Here is a 17,434-nt window from a genome sequence, read left to right as displayed (position 1 = left end):
CTTGATTGCTCAGCACTTAATGATTTTCTGCTGAATGTGCCGGGTGAGTCTGTTGAAAAGCATTGCTTTTGAGGGAATTAGATATGAGCGCTCCAATAATGAGGTTTGCTGACGTTGCCTATTGGTACTGCAACGATCAAGTGGCAAACACTCAAAACGTGGACGCCATCCTAACTACTTATGCAAACCATAAATTGATATTACAGAGCCTTGTTCCTGCTTTGAATGCATTATATGTTGGTAAACACATTTGCCAACTTGTATATGAGCAGCACAGAGCCATTGCAAATCCCACAATTGTGCTCATAAGTGCAGCAGGGGCACTTAGCTGTACTCACAGATCCTCCCTGGACTTGAGCATCTCTCTCACCTTACATGACTATCTATGTATTGGTGCACTGACCAAAAGAGTAAAGGTCTTCTAGTGACAACTGCTTGTCATGTGATTTAGTTCCTGTTCTGTGTTTCTCTCCAAGTTTGTTCCTTCTCTAAAACAATAGAAGCAACAGTATATGATATGTTTATCTTTTTCTTTTTTTCAAGGTCCTCATTTTCTGGAGTTTTTGTATTGGGAAATTTCAGAAGAATGCGAAGTGCTGCTGCTCTGTAAGGTGAGCCATTATATTTTGTTACCTTTTAATAAAATGGCACCCTTCCTCGTGGGGCATAACTGCAAGCAGTTGCAGTACAAACGTTTAGGGCATGTAAATAGAGTACCATGTGCACATGAAGAGATAGAAGGCTCTGACCACGAAGCCAATGAGTGCTAATATAGCCACTGGTGGTGACAGTGCCTCAGTGTCTTGGGGTTGCAAGGATGCAGAATCAGGATGTGTTCAAGGTGGTACAGTTCAGCTGAAGGCCAGGCAGAAAGAGAAAGAGATTTGTTTCCATTCTCTTACTACCTACACTCAGTGCAAGTCCCTTATATATATATATATCAGTCTAAATCGAGGCCAGCAAATTCAAGCAACAACTTTGAATCATGGGGATTTTCTGGAGTCAGTGTGCTGGGGTGGGGTGGGGGAAGGAGGGTGTACCCAAAATGCAGTGAAGCTGAGTTCCTCATTGACAACCAAGCCATTCACCACCGGCTTTTGATCATCTGCGTCACAAAGCTTAGGTACATTCTCTGTGTCTTGTGTAGAACAATGAGTGACATATAATGCCCGTGGCTCAACTTTTTCCAGTAGCCCATTCCCCAGCTATTGCTTTTGTCTCCCTACCCCTGAGTTAAACTCAGAAACATGGTGTCTCACCAAGTGGTGAGGAGTGGAAGGGTCATCATGCTTACTTAGGTTCAGTTTCTTTGGGAAGGAAATCACTGAAGGCTTTTGGTGTTTTGTAGTATTTGTGTTTAGTTACAAGTCTTCAGGTTGCACATAGGTCGAGGCACAGTGGAGGCACACTCAAAACAGCCAACCGCACTCAGATTTCTAGAGAAAGAGTCAGCACTCTCAAATGTTGCTAGTTTACAGAGCCGAAACTCAGCTTTCAGTTTTTCTCTTTGGATGCTGTTTCTTCTCTGGTTCAAACTGCAGTCTATTGTTTATTATTACACACAGACACCTAGGTTACACCATCTTTTGTTGCATGGTGGGAGGCCTGCTTTTGTCCTGTTTAGAAGAAGCCTAACAATTAGTTCCCAGGGAAACACATCACTGACAGTTGCGTTAATGAAAAAATGCATCTGCCATGGGACTAGCAAATAACTTTTGCACTCATTCCAGCCCCATTAACCCTCTCCTGTCCAACCCAAATCTAGAATGGTGGTAAAACTCCGAAATAGGATCCATTCATTCATCAGAACGGCCATTTAGTGACTGACAGGAGAGGGCTTCTGTACCAAACCATATTAAGGAACCAACATCTTTATAAATCTTACAGTGCCTGAGATACAAAAATCCTGAGTGCTACTGTGATTTCTGACTTCTCTTCTTTCACTAGTACAACTCCATGCCCTGCTACAAATTGCTTTGGGATATTCGCTCAATTTCAAAAGTAGTTTATATTTCACTGTTTGCTATTTTTGGGCTCCACGTGGAGAGTAGTTTGCCTCTGTGTGCATTTCTTCCAGAGACTCCACAGGCACATTGCTAAAATCATTATGGGCCAGGAAACCTAATTTTGCCATATCTGCTTTTAGTTTTGGTATTGCTGTGATCCTTGTTAGACGAATATGACAAAAACTACAGCTACAGAAGCAACAGTGGCTCCATGATGGACAGACCTGTTCAGCAGCACAGAACAGTGTCTCTGGAAAGTAATCATCTTCTGTTCTTTTTTTTTAAAAAAACCCTCTTTCTAAAATTGCTTCTTTCGAGTTACCATTTAAACTCGCTCATCCAGCAATATTTCATGTCAGCCAATACACAGCTATATTCCAAGCATAAAACAACACACTGTTTCTCTCTTGCCATTCTGCTGAGCTGAATTTCCACTAACACTTCAAAAGGGCTGCCTTCAGGAAGCTTCCTTGTGCTCCTGCCTCCCGCAGGGCACTCTATGCTGTAGAAGAAGACCTTCAACCCAGCTCCAGCGCAGTCATTGGTCGCCAAGAGCGAAACGTTTGGCAGAATTGCAACATTGGTTTTTTTATGAGTCCAGATGAACCAATTTGGGTAGCAGCTCCCACAGGCACTTTGGCAACAGATCCAAGAAAGTGCTGCATACTTATTTCTGATGGATCCTGGTTTCCTTCAGAAAACACAGAAAGTTGCAGCCCAGAAGATATCTGAAAAAAGCAGAAGACCTGAAGCTCAGCAGTTAAGCACATGCTTTGTGCATGCAAAAGGTCCCAGGGCCAATTCCTGGCATCTCCAGGCAGGTAGGGTTGGGGAAAACTCTTGTCTGAAACTCTGGAGAACCAGTGTGCAATCAGATAGACCATTGGCTCAGTGCAAGTAGCACCCTGTGATCTCTGGCCTACCATGTGGGTAGCTGTTTTCCCCAACTGCTATCATGTGAAAAGGCATTCAATCCCATTGGTTTCAAAATACATTGTTTCCAAATACTAGTCTCAAGTCCAAATCACAGTCCAAATCATAGTCTTAAGTCACTCCAAATGCTTTGCTACTTTTTCTGACTGGTTCCAGGAGAAACTATGTGCCACGTTATGAGATGCGTCTATAATTACTGGAATGTTTATGCGGATCTTCTCTTGAGGCAGCTAGCAATATTTTAAAACAATATGAAGATCAAAATCCAGTGAATAGAGAGAACAGAATGGAAGCTGTTAAGTAGGCACCCCTGATTAATCAAATTGCATTCCAAAACAGGGGGCCACCACGGATGAAGCCTTTCTCCATTTTGCACCTCAGAATGTGGGCAGGGCCTTCAAAGAAGATCTTAATACTTGGGCAGACTAATATGAGGGGAGGTGGACCTTCAAAAATGTTGTGACTGGTGAGCCAAACAAACCATGTTAGCAGCATATTATACTTCATTGATTTTCTTCTCCTTGTTCAGGTGGCAAATACCAAGAAAGAGACCTTTTTCAAGTGGTACAAAGATGGTGCTGGATTTGATGTTGAAGAGGTGCCTGACCTGCAGAAAGAGGTTGTTTGTTTGACTATTCCAAAGGTATGGTGCAATGATTTCTGGGTGACGCATTTAATAGATTCCTCCTTCCTAAGTTCAGGATTATTGAGGCTTGTACTTATTGTACTTGTTGACTGCTCCAACAATGGGAACTCCCATTCTTGTGTGTGCTTTTTATTTGTGTTTCCTGCTAGCGAGGAAAATTTAGCTTTGTGCAGGTTATTATTATTCAAATACTCTCTTTCACTGAAATTAATGGGACTTGAAGAATGTTTTGTTTGACTACATGCAGGTAATGCCCCATATTTAATTAGAAGTAAATACTGCAATTCCATGTATCTAGGAGTAAAGCCCACTGGACACAGAGGGACTTACTTCTGAGTAACATGCAAAGGATTTTGCTGCACAACTCGCTGATTTCCATGAGACTTACACCCAAGTAGCTGTGCCTATGGCGCAGTCTCTGTTGCATATTTTCAAGGTGGTCACCACTACCTAAATGTATTTGGTTTTGACTGTATCTCACATATATATAAACCAAAAGTGAGAAGGCAGTCTTTAATCACCTATATGTTAGCATGTTAAACCAACTTGCTTCATCTCTTTCTGTCAAAATGAATACTTCCTTTAACCTTACATTGGTTTGTACTGGACTGATAATGATGTTAAGCTTGGTAGGCAGCTTAATTAATTAAGCAGTACATGCAAAAGTATTAATGCGATAATTATCTCATTAACAATGCTCTCACTGCATCTGCCTCTCATGTCATTTCTGTTCAGACAAAGTTCAAAGTAGATTTCCTTTCTGATATAGAAAATGCACCAAGTATATAGGTGACTTTCATTAATATAAGTCACACAATCCCTGTGTTGTATTTTATTTCTAGCTGTCTAAAAAGGACCAGGGTGAATATAAGGCAACACTGTCAGATGACCGAGGTCAAGATATGTCTGCTATTGATGTATCAGGACAAGGTAAAGCTCTATTTTCCCCTGCATTGGTCATGCATTGTTATTTGTTATTCCAAACCACGGGGAATAAAGGAAATAACTACATCACCTCTGGGATGGAAGCTCCTCTGGCATGGAAGTTGTGAGAAGTTCTGAAACATTTATAACTGCATATTTTCTGCTCCTTCTAAAGTCATGCAGGTCATCCACCTCATCCCATATAGCTCAAGCCTCACAAACCTCTGATTGCTGCTGTATGATGATGGAGTAACTCATTCCCTCAGATTTATTTATTTATTACTGCCAAATACATGCACATATTGTCCTTTAATTAATGTCAGTTCCTCCCTCAGGAAAACACTCACAAAATAGCCACATGAGGTGGCTGTTTGAGCTGTTTACATAAGCCTACTTTAGGTGCTGTCAAACATCTGGCAACAACTGCATGAGGGTGGAGTTTGGGGCTGGGCATGTTTGACCTGCTCTCCATTGCTGACCCCTCCTGAAGGCTCTTTCTTGACAGCCTGCCAAATACACAGAGGTTGTCCCCATCAGCTCTGAAACTGGTTGCAAGATTCCAGCTCATGAGGACAACTGAGGGATATTTGGCAGGTTGGCCCACTGAACTGGTCTAATTTGGACTTAGCCAAAGCTATGTGTGCAGTGATATGGAGACCAAGATTGTTAAATGCAAGAACATAAAGTCAAAATAACCAAGCACAAGCCCTTCTGAAATAATTATCACAGTATCATTGTTTATCTGTGTAAAGCTTTCTCATGTGAATACTACATACCTGTATTTCCCATGCTAACAATCTGTTGTTTCCCCCTTCCTCTCCTCAGTATATGAAGATATGATCCTGGGATTGAGTCGAGTCAGTGGTGAGTAAATGTTATTTCCACTTCATTTCAAAAATATGTTAAAATTTTCAGAAACTGAGATAACCTGTTGTCACTGAAAGCAGGAAATCTCAAAAGAGCCTTATCCCCTTCTAAGGTGTAGTTAACATTCTGAATCGGTTTTTGACTTTAATAGACATTATTAAACAGGAAGGCTTTTTTTTTACCACATGCTTGTTTTTGTGTCCTTTATTGAAGAGGCTTTGGGCAATGCAGTTTGTTAGCTTTGTGATAAGAAGTTACTCTTCTATAAGTGTGTTTATGGTCACAGTATGATCCAACTCAGAAGAATTTTTTAAAAATTTCATCATTAAAATCTAAATCACATTGAATTCTGTAATATATTGAATATATTAATATAAATATTGCACTTTGGGCTGAAATATTACAGCGTGAGGAAAATTATGGTTTACAGAGTAAGCATCAGAAACTTAGTGAATGTTGATATTTATTGGTAAATTCTAGGAATGATGAAAATGTTTGAGTTCAGAGACTTGGTTTTGACACTTCACCATGCTTAATCATGTTAATTTTGGAAATGTGGGTAATATTTGGTCATTTACTGAGGGCAGTGACCTGACTTTGAGATTTATTTGGTAGGTCAGAATTTCTGGCATTTCCTTCTGGCCTTTTAAGACTTTTCAGTAAATGTCAACAATCTCCAGATTTCTGGCATTTCATACAACAAAACAACATACATAGATGACATAATAGTAATAGCAATTTTAATTTATTGTGAGTATGGTTTTTTAATGTCTAATTAAACACATGAGAATTAAAAAAAACCAACCAATTCTCTTCTTCAGCATCATTATATTAACCTTGCTTCATGGAAGTCCTTTAAGAGGAGTGGTCCTGGAAATCTGTTAATTCACTATTTATTTACTGAAAGTCTGTAGGTAGAATGAATTATCTTAAGAATGTCTGGTTGTTGGAGTTTTTTCTTAGATCATGATTTGAGATTCTAAAACCCAACCACTGGATCTGAATAATGTTTTATCCCTGTAGGTAAATCTGCTTCTGAACTGAAGATCCACTGTACTCCAGAAGGCATAAGACTACAGTGTTTCTTGAAGTACTACACAGAGGAAATGAAAGCAAGCTGGCTTCACAAGTAAGTAACAGCCAAGCCCTGAATACAGATGTACCTTGAAAGTTGAACGGAATCCATTCTGGAAGTCCGTTCGACTTCCGAAGAGTTCAGAAACCAAGGGGCGGCTTCCAATTGGTTCCGGATTGCACAGGTGTGCTGGAAACAACAACAACAACAACAACAATAATAATTTTTATACCCTGCCCTCCCCAGCCAAGGCCGTTCTCAGGGCGGCTAACAAGCAATAATAAAAACAAGTTTAATGAATACAACTTAAGAACAAGATTAAAATACAACATTAAAATATTGAAACATTAAAATATTAAAATGCAGCCTCATCACAGGAGGAGAAAGGAAAAAGGAAAAAGAAAGAGGGGGAGGGAATCAAATTGGCTCCAAGCCAAAGGCCAGGCGGAACAACTCTCTCTTAAAGGCCCTGCGGAAAGAGATCAGATCCTGCAGGGCCCTGGTCTCATGAGGCAGAGCGTTCCACCAGGCCGGAGCCAGTGTTGAAAAGGCCCTGGCTCTGCTTGAAGGAAATCTATCTTCCTTTGGGCCCGGGACCACTAGGGTGTTGCTATTTATGGACCTTGAGGCTTTCCGTGGGGCATACCAGGAGAGGCGGTCCCGTAGGTACGAGGGTCCTAGGCCGTGGAAGGGTCCTTTCTAGTGGAAGCTGCGCCGGACATTCAGCTTCCAAAATAAGTTCAAAAACCGAAATACTCACTTCCAGTTTCCAGTCGTTTGGGAACCGGAATGTTTTACTCCCAAGGTGTTTGGGAGCTGAGGTATGACTGTACTGGGTGATTTTTGCCTGGTATTCAGAGACTAAACAAATTAACATTTTGACATTGATACTAATATTGGGGGTGGGGTGGAGAGATGTGAATATTCAGTGTTCCTTCTTTTTTTTAAAAAAAAAAAGTAGAAAAATGAAAAATTCAGGCGACAACCTTTTCATAAGAAATGAGCCAATTTTTGGTTTCCATGCTGTCATCAGCACAGCTGGCAGCATTGCATGCAAATCCCCAGCCCGCCCTGAATCATCCCAACACTTTGCATCGCAGGGAGCATAAAACAAATCGTAAAGCCAGCATGCAATCATCCACTCATTGCACTGCAGGGAATCTGAATTCCCATCTAGAGACTTGCTTGGTCGAGTGAGCTGAATCTAGGATAGCAAAGCAAAAGCTAAGTAATGATATTTCAATCTTTTCGTATTAGGCCTTTGTCATCATTAGGCCAAATCATTTCTGTTTGGACTTGGGGGTTTTTAGCTGATCGATGGGAATCTAAGTTGGAGGTATCAATATTTTAGCCACTGAGGTCTAGTCATTTTCTGGATGGAAATAGCTGGATTAAAAAATAATAATCTGAGCACTGGATGCATCGTTTCAAAGCCAAGATTAGATTTCCAATGCGCCTGTGAGCCAATGATTGTTTGCAAACAAATATGTCTGTGCTCACCCTGAATTGTAAGTTTCTATTCTTTTGGTCGGTATCACCAACAGCTCTAAAGAACCAAAAGGCTGCAGCACATATAAGTCATTTGTTTAGTGTCCAACCTTATCAAAAAAAAATTTATGATTAAAAATAAAAAAGCTGTAAAAATTGCTTATAAGATAAAATAGTGAGATAAAACCAAACAACAAGAGGGCTAAATAAGATAGCATAGTGACAACAATGACCGCTCCCCGCTTAAAACGGAGGACGCCTTTTGCGTGGACGCGCGCAGCCCCTAGATCTGGAGCGGCTCCAACAGCATAGGCTTGGTTTGCCTTCCCTCAGGTGGGATACCTGGAGGTCTCCGCCTACCTCAGTCAGTTGTCCAATCCCACCTGGGGGAAGCGTTGCCAAGGAGACCAGGCCAGGTAGGGGAGGGATTACTTGCCCACACAATAGAGGGAGGATCTTACCTGGGAATCCTCACTTGGCTCCAGAGCTTCTCCCACCCTACCCACCCTCAGTTAATGTCTTATTTGCAGGTTAACTTTTCTTCACAGGTTTTGCAGGTTAACTTTTCTTCGCAGGTATGCGGGCGCTGCTACGTTAAGGTCGCTGTTAAAGGGCCGGAAAGGAATTTCCCTGCATTGGCAGGTTTCGCCTTTCCCGTAGCAAAACGTCACAACTTTGGTGGTATCAGGCCTTGGGCGGAATCCTTTAGTCCATCTTCCTCTTTGCGGCGGCGATACCAGGGTTCCCCGTTAAAGGGGTTTCTGAAGGGAGGCTTTGACCGTACGCCGAAAGGTCATCATTGCTCTCCCCTGCGGCAGCGGCGTAACGGGGGCGGCTATCTCTGCTTGAACATATGTTCTCCAGAGCCGGCCCACCCCCCCCCCACACTGGATAACCCTGATGCTCCCTAGGTCCCCGGCTGGGGACTGGGGAGGGAGAACGCCCAATGCCTGAGCCAAGGTCTACCCACATTTGAAATTTAATAAAGTTGTGGCCAATTTAATCCCATAGCATGTTGTCATGAGTCGTTATTCCACATGACGGGGGGACCGCGCGGGATCTGGGGACTCCGCCTGTTCACGCAAAAGCAGTCTGATTGCATTTTCAAATCTGATGTGATAAGACAACATGTGTTGAAATATAATGCCTGAGCAAATAAATCAACACTTATCTGGTTGTATAGGTGGGGTTTGGGGGAACTCTACAAATAAGGTGCCACCACAGAAAAATACATAATTGAATTTGAACCCGCAGTATGAGAGCAGAGCCCTGAAGTTGCTACCTGCCTAACCTCAACAGGTGAGGAAATTTGGGAATGCTCTTAAGCTTGTAGGGGAGCAAATGTCTTCCCATCTTCCTAATGATGGAGCAAAATATCCAGAACTTGATATTCTTATTTACAGGCTAAAATCACAATCCCAGGAAACCTAATCATATGCAGTAGAGGTTGTACACAAACGACCAAGTGTTTTCCTTTACATTTTCCCTATCCCTCACTCAGTAGTATCATCCATTGCTTGGTCCTAGAATGTCAAGAATATAAAATACAGACTGCACATTTAAAAATCAAAATGCAGCAGCGACCCAGGCAAATAACAAAATCTTACCACTGGCACAGCCTTGAACATCTCAGGTTGAAGTTTAGAATTTTATTCAGGTTGTACACTTCTAGCAACGTCAGTTGTGCTTTTTTCCATGCTGCCCTTTGTGCCCGAAAGCCCATCTTTCAAACATGAACATAGGACTGACATACACTGAGTTGTTCTTGTCTTTGCACTAATGGCTGGTGGCTCTCCAGGATTTAAAAAGTGGAGTCTTTCTCAGCCTGACCTGAGATTTATTGAACCTGGTACCTTTTGCCCACAAAGCCGAAAGTGAGCTGCACCAATGAGCTGTTCACAAACCTTTGGCTGATCTAATCTGCTTTTGCTTGTCTTTCTCCTTGTCTTTCCCCTTCTCCTTGCTGGCATTCCTCCCCACCCTGTCTCTTTGCATATGTCTCTTATTTCACTCTGAAAATGCAATGCACATCTTGAAAGCACTATAAATGATAAATAGCAGAAGTAATAGAACCCTCTCTGGGTGACAGATGTTCTTCCTTAAAAAAAAAAATTCCTTCAAGCTTCATGTAGATTATTAAATTGAAATATGAATAGACTAAAAATAAGTATAAAATAAATTCAAAATGAAATAGGAAGGAGTCATAGGCTTTGAAGAAAACAAACCAAACAAAGGTGGAGGCTAGATCATCCAAAAATGAATCTCCCAGATGTGATGAAATTAACCCCAGAATTGTCCTCTGGCTTGTAGACCCAGAGCATGATTTTATGTTGAAGAAACTGATAGTGCTTAGGTTAGCCTGTAAATCCCATCTTGCATTTCTTGAAGCTGGCGCTGATTATGAATCCATGGAATGAGAAAACAAGTTTCTCTCCCACTAATCCCTGGTCAACAAGCTTACAAGTATGCTTACTTTTATAATCTTCAGTCTGATGGCTAAACCAAGGCATACACAATCCATGGCTAGCAAAAAATTGTATTGCTTCTCCCCTTTTGAACATTTGTTATTGATCCCTCCGTACACCATGTTTCAGCCTGCTTCTGAAAATTCTCCTGGCATCAAAAGGCTTTGTTACAGAGCAAGAGGAACTGTTGCTCAAGAAACAGAAGCCTAAAGTCCACCTGTGTGTGTATTTTGAATACTCCCTGTGTTCATTTCCCCAGGGAATCTAAGATTTCTTCTAGTGAAAAGATGAGGATTGGAGGCAGTGATGAAGTTGCCTGGATGCAGATATGTGAGCCCACAGAAAAGGATAAAGGGAAGTACACCTTTGAGCTGTTTGATGGCAAGGAGTCCTATAAGCGGAGTATTGATTTATCTGGACAAGGTAGGCATCTTTAAGCATGCTACTGGATTCATCGCATTGTAATTTGGGGCCATTTTGCAGTTGGGGAATTAACGTTCATTGTTTATTATTAGGTATTTATTTTGTGCTAACAGTTTTCAAGGCACACTACCAACTTCGTTCATGCTATGCCTCTTCTCATCAGGGCTGCCTTTGATCTCTCTTCTTAGATTTCATTTGATGTTTCTCTACCACTTTTATAGGCTGAGAACAGAAAAGAAACACAAGTAGGCATCAAAGCATTTGTGCCGATTCAAAAGGCAAACTTTATAATACTCAAAAATGTTTCTTTGCAGCGTTTGACGATGCTTATGCAGAATTCCAGAGACTCAAGTAAGCTTTATACCATTTTCCTTTAAACTCATGACAATTACTTTGCCTTGGCTACCAGTGTCATTCTAACATAATAGGGTATAAGATGTTTCTTACACCCTATTTCTATGGAGAGCCCATGTGACATAATGATTAGAGTGTTGGACTCAATTATCAAGGAGACCAGGGCTCAAAATTCCACTCAGTCATGAAGCTCACTGGGTGACTTTGGACCAGTCACCATTTCTTAGCTTAACCTACTTAGAGTCATAGAATTGTAGTCCAACCCCCTACAATGCAGATATTTCAACTACAGCATCCACAGCAGATATCCATCCAAACTCTGCTTACAAATCTCCAAGGAAGGAGAGTCCACCACCTCCCGAGGGAGTCCATACCACGTCACAGGGCTGTTGTGGGGATAAAAGGGAGACCAGGGAAAGCCATGTACAGCACATTGAACTCTTCCAAAGGTGGGAGAGTAATGTTTGTGTATATATAAAAGGTAAAGGGACCCCTGACCAATAGGTCCAGTTGTGGCCAACTCTGGGGTTGCTGCGCTCATTTCGCTTTATTGGCCGAGGGAGCCGGTGTACAGCTTCTGGGTCATGTGGCCAGCATGACTAAGCCACTTCTGGCGAACTAGAGCAGCGCACAGAAATGCCGTTTACCTTCCTGCTGGAGCGGTACCTATTTATCTACTTGCACTTTGACGTGCTTTCGAACTGCTAGGTTGGCAGGAGCAGGGACTGAGCAACAGGAGCTCACCCCGTTGCAGGGTTTCGAACTGCCGACCTTCTGATCGGCAGGTCCTAGGCTCTGTGATTTAACCCAAAGTGCCACCCACGTCCCTTGTGTATATATACATATACATAATTGTGATATTAATTATTCTGTTTTCTGTTTTCTTTCCCCACTTTAGGGCAGCTGCTTTTGCTGAGAAGAGTAAGTACATTCTGTACAGAGGAAGCACGTTATTTATTATCATCATAAAAGAGCAGGATCTAGCAGCCTAGTGAATGCTAGGTAGACCTTGTTCCTTTTATTTACCTTTACAAAGCTCAACAAAAGTGAAGGAATAAGGCAGGCTTCCTCAACCTCGGCCCTCCAGATGTTTTTGGCTTATAACTCCCATGATTCCTAGCTAGCAGGACCAGTGGTCAGGGATGATGGGAATTGTAGTCTCAAAACATCTGGAGGGCCGAGGTTGAGGAAGCCTGGAATAAGGTATACATAATGGTGCTTTCAATCAGTTCATTTTAAGAGGAAGGTGCACTTTCAAACCAAATAGTTGCCGTTTTAGAGAAGATGTGGAAAACTTGTAACCCACCAACCTTAGCACAGTCCACAATACATGTCCGATGACCCTCCCCCCAAGACTTGATAAACCTCCTGCTTTTGCTCTCTGTTGGGGGAGGGGAGGGTTGTCAAGCAGGTCTGTCTTAGCTGGAGAACCTGTGTTTGTTTATTCTTGGAAAGCAAGTTGGCAGGTGGGAATAGAAAAGTGTTAGAGAATGGGTGTCCAGTATAAACCTCTCAACTTAAGAAACTATTGTTAGTTAGGTTTCAGAGCTGACAGTGAGAACAGACTACGGGTGAGTATATGCAATGCAGACTGGAAACCAAGGGTGACAGATTTCATGTTGATGATGGCAAGAAATCTGAGTGATAGATAGTATACATAAGGGCTGCCCGTTATTCACCAGCACGGATAATCAGTCAGGTACTCTGACCCTAAGCATGCTTATTTATTACTTGCCTGTAATATACTTCCACTTTTAGTCTAAAATCATAGCTTCCAGGGAGGTGTCTTATTTCATCATATTTCACTATGATTTCTGTACCATTATGATGACAGACGCTAGTCATTTCCCATTTCCCAGGACAATCATTTTACCTGAAATGGTCAGCTAATGTTTTTCTTGGTTGTATATGCAGAGCCTGCCAAATCCATAGATGCAAACTAGGCAATCTCCTGGGGGGATAACATTTCGGGGTGTCTGCTTCACTTATTTAAATGCCTTACAGAAAGAGCAACTGCCTGCCTTTTTAGATTCATCCACCTTTTCAGCCCCTGCTTACAGGTGAAATGGGGACTCTAATTTATGTCAAGGATAATGCCCCTGAATGCGGAGTCCAGCTAAACTGTGCAGTTACAATAACAGGATAGGTAAAAATTAGAATTAAGTGTAAAACTGAAACTGAAAATTGGAAAATAATATCCTAGTCAAGTCTTAATAATTTTATGTATTATTATTATGCTGCTCAGTATAAGATAAAACATGAGTTGTGTGGGCATGCTTTTAAATTCATCTTGACCTACAGGGGGGAAAAAAAGCAAGATCTTTAGGCCAACTCTATATATTAGCAGAGTCTCACCTGGTGCTGTTGAGCCAGAAGAAACTGGATGTTTCCATTTTTAAAGTGTCCAGATGTCTTGAAATTTGAACTGAGCATTACTTGGAGAAAACTGGGGATACTGATTATGGGAGCATAGGAAGCTGTCTTATGCAGACTCAGTCCAATGAACCATCTATCTTAGTATTGTTGACACTGAAATGCAGCAGGAGCTGCCAAGCATTTCAGGAAGGAGTCTCACCCAGCCCTACCTAGAGATGCTGGGAATCATGCACTACTTAATGTTTCGCCAAAAATTAATTCAAGTTGCTGTAAGCTGTCCAGAGGCATTTGTTATTGGGTAATGTATAAATGTTAGTTTAAAAGTAAGGGTATGACGCTATCACAATAAACCCCTTTGCATTGCAATGGGCTAAGAGCTTAGCTGTTCCTTATCTCCATTTTTTAAATAGCCTCCCAGTCTTTGTTTTTTAAGAGTTTGGAGCTACTAAGAGTTTTTACATTGAAAACCTCTGAGGGAGCAAGAAATAAATTGAGAATGAAGACGACACAGAACGGGCTGTACCCTTTAACAATCTTCAGTATCCACTTGCCGGCTAACGTTGCCTGCAGACATTTCATATTTTGCATATTCCTTAAAAATCAGGAAGTAGCTGCTGATACTGCCCCCCCCCCCCCCGTTTCAGCATTTGTCTCACCTTGACCATCCTACAGGCGCTTACTCTCCAATTGGCAAAATGCACTGATAATTATATAATTTGATTGCTTTTTTCTTCATAGACCGTGGTAAAGTGCTTGGTGGTTTGCCCGATGTCGTGACAATAATGGAAGGCAAGGTAAGGGCTTGGCTGTCATGGTGTGGATACGAAAAAGACTAAGAAAGCCTCATGAGAGAATACCATTACATTTGTATTTTAAATGCACCTATAAATATGCAGCCCCCTCACTTGATCCCACACAATATTCTGCAAGGGTGCTCTGCTGGAGGCGTTAGAGTGTCACCCATATTGGCACTGAAGCAGTGCTGCCAGCTCCGTGTTTAAAGAGGAAAATTGCTGCAGCCCTTCACCACCTTCCAAGGGGTTGGGTGCGTTTCTAGCAAGGCAAGAAACATTTCAGGATTGCCATGCTTTTTAGCATTGTGCTTCAAGGACCTCAGGTAACCCCCTAGAAATAAATTCACACAGGCTCAGTTTTTTTGTTTAAGATTAATGGGCAAAATTTAGGCCACAACTTTATTGATTCCACAATGTGAGTGGCATTGGCTTAGTCATTGACAAACTAAAACTGACTCCTGCCCACCCCGCAGGAGGTCTGAAAGGGTAAACCAAACGAGGGAGCTACAGCGATGCAAATCGGCTGTAGCTCACCCCGGAGTTCCTGTGGTCCTGGCATGGCCCTAGCCCCTCAAGCGGACTTCAGACAACATCCAGAACCCCCAGATTCCTTTAACAGAATACCCTTTTTAAATGAGGGGCAGGTGATGGCCGCACCTCCCCTCCCCCAACCACAACTAACTCAATGCCTAACTGCCAAACCTTACAAAGTTGTGATGATTGCTGGGAAGTAGGCGAAAACCCAATGGCCAGTGTCAATCTGCCATGTGGACAAAATTCCTACCAGGCCCTTACCACAAAACAGGCGACCAACCGAAGTCCCAAGCAAGGCCAAAGCACAGAAACCAAAGAGGGTGGGTGGGCTGGTGTTCAGCAGCGCAAAGTTTATAAAAACCTCCCCCTCCCCCAACTTGCAACAGCCTGATTGGGTGCTGGAACTGGGGCGATCATGGGACCGCCCCAGCAACAACTGGGCTATGCCCTGCCTCCAGATGTCATGGAGGCCCCAAGGTCCTGAGTGCAAGCAGGACCCTCCTTGAAGAGGATCCAATTTAGCAATCTGGGTTGTTACCTGTGCAGGGAGGTTCTTTTCTCCAGTGGATGATGGATGGAAGAAGGAGGGAGGCAGTTTTCAGAATTCTTCCATTTGTCTGCACCACCTCTTGCAGTATCGTAACTATCTGAAGCAGGTTTATGTGGTGGGGTTTTGTACAGAGGGGGGTGGGAATCAGTGAGAATCATCTTCACCCTTTTTCCATTAAAAAGGGGGGGGGGGAAGCAGGCAGTCCCTTAAAGTCCCATCATAATTATGTCTAAGAGGGTTACCTGTGCTATCTCTATAAACTGGAGACTGTAGTGGTAGCATTGGGTCTGTAGTCAGCCTTTGGGTGACTGTCTTTGCAGTTTTAAAATAAATATCAGTCTTTAAAAAATAGCAGCTGTACACAGTTTACAGTTTGTTACTTACAAAATCTTCTGTGAAGTAGGAACAGGGGACAGACAAGATACAATTGGTTACAACCATTGCTTTTTCCCCCTGGGGCTACGCAGGGGGTACGCATACCCCAAACATTTTGTGAATCTAAGTTTGGCCTCATTGAGGGGCTGTACTTCAATATGAGTAGGAAAATGAGAGTACCTATAAACATTTTTTTTTAGGAAAAAAGCACTGGTTACAACCCATTGTGTCTTGTGCTGAGCTGGGATAATGCCAATGTATGCTGAAAAACTGTCACAGTGGCAGAGATTTGTGAGGTTTTGCGACAATCAGGCTATGAGATCAAGAAACCTAAGTTAGCAAGCCAATGCCAAAGTCTGGATTTCACATTCTTTCCCTGCTCCCTCCCTGTTTATTTTAGACCCTGAATCTGACCTGCACTGTGTTTGGTAACCCCGACCCTGAGATAGTCTGGTTTAAGAACGACAAGGAGCTTGAACTGAACGATCACTATGTAGTCAAACTGGAGCAAGGAAAGTATGCCAGTCTGGTCATCAAGGGGGTGGCATCAGAAGACTCAGGAAAGTACAGTATCAATGTCAAGAACAAGTATGGTGGCGAGATGGTGGATGTCACCGTCAGTGTGTACAAGCATGGTGAAGAGCTGCCCGACGTCAAACCTGGCACAGGTGGCAAAACAAGGCTAATAGCGCCAGAAGGAACTCATTAATCTTCCATGCATGATAAGGGCAGTAGGAAGTAGATTTGTAAGGGGTGTGTTTGACAGGCAAAAGGCTAGAGAGAAGCTGTAGGTCGTCCCCCCCCCCCCCCCATAGTGTTTCTGCAGTAGATAACTGGCAATGTCCAAGGAAGAGTTAAGCTTTTTGAGGTGGTCATCACAGTCTCGGTTCTCTACCCGTACCATCCCCAGATGCAATTACATCATTATGAATAGAAGCTGTTATGTGGCTGGCAACAAAAAGCCATTGCAGGGGCAGCTGTTATTAACTTTATATGCAAATTGGTGCTATATCTGTAGGATGGAACTCTGCTTACGGCAATGGGAAGATCAGACTTTTATTAGTTATATATAATTTGGGAACCGAACTTTACTCCTCAATCTGGGCTGTGACCCTCGGTGCTTTTGTAAAACCCCCAACGGAACTGAAATGGGCTGCAGAAATGTAAACACATTGAGGACTGCAGCCTCAGATAAACCAGACAAGCTGAAAAATGACCTTCTGAGTTATTCTTAGTAGTATTGCTGTTTTGTAGTGCAAGCTGATCTTTAGTGGTATTTTACAATCACCGTGGACTCATTTAAACCATAAGTTTCACAGTTGTTGTTTGTTTGTTTCTTCCCCTGCTTTGTGCTAATAAAAAAAACTTTAAAAGTCACCTTGTGTTTCTCTCTGCACCAAATTACACTTAACTAGTTCTGTTTACTCTCTTTCACTGTTTAATTATGGCTTATTGCACAATTTCACAGCTGGTAGCATGCAGACAATGGACTTAACAATGAAGAAAACAAATTATGCTTAATCATAGTCACTCCATAGCCACTTTAATTTTACACTTTATGGTGTGGTCAGCAAGCAGTTAGGAACTAGTATCAGGAGACACCTATGCCATTTGGTAGCTTCCT

At 42.3% G+C, this 17,434-nt stretch overlaps 1 protein-coding gene across 1 annotated transcript in view; it reads left to right on the top strand.

Annotated features, from left to right (window-relative positions):
* MYOM2 (myomesin 2) overlaps window positions 1-17,187 on the top strand; it is an 85,799-nt gene extending 68,612 nt beyond the window's left edge. The window contains exons 28-37 of the mRNA XM_080998928.1: window positions 544-611; window positions 3,469-3,582; window positions 4,428-4,515; window positions 5,335-5,373; window positions 6,400-6,505; window positions 10,664-10,827; window positions 11,142-11,178; window positions 12,080-12,102; window positions 14,296-14,351; window positions 16,211-17,187. Of these exons, the coding sequence (XP_080855054.1) occupies window positions 544-611; window positions 3,469-3,582; window positions 4,428-4,515; window positions 5,335-5,373; window positions 6,400-6,505; window positions 10,664-10,827; window positions 11,142-11,178; window positions 12,080-12,102; window positions 14,296-14,351; window positions 16,211-16,519 (1,004 nt within the window). The 3' untranslated portion in view covers window positions 16,520-17,187. The remainder of the gene's footprint in view (window positions 1-543; window positions 612-3,468; window positions 3,583-4,427; window positions 4,516-5,334; window positions 5,374-6,399; window positions 6,506-10,663; window positions 10,828-11,141; window positions 11,179-12,079; window positions 12,103-14,295; window positions 14,352-16,210) is intronic.
* Window positions 17,188-17,434: the final 247 nt, after the last annotated feature.

Source organism: Podarcis pityusensis, assembly GCF_964106645.2.
Source record: "Podarcis pityusensis genome assembly, chromosome: 3".
Taxonomy (NCBI): domain Eukaryota; kingdom Metazoa; phylum Chordata; class Lepidosauria; order Squamata; family Lacertidae; genus Podarcis; species Podarcis pityusensis.
This window is presented reverse-complemented; position numbering and strand designations above follow the sequence as displayed.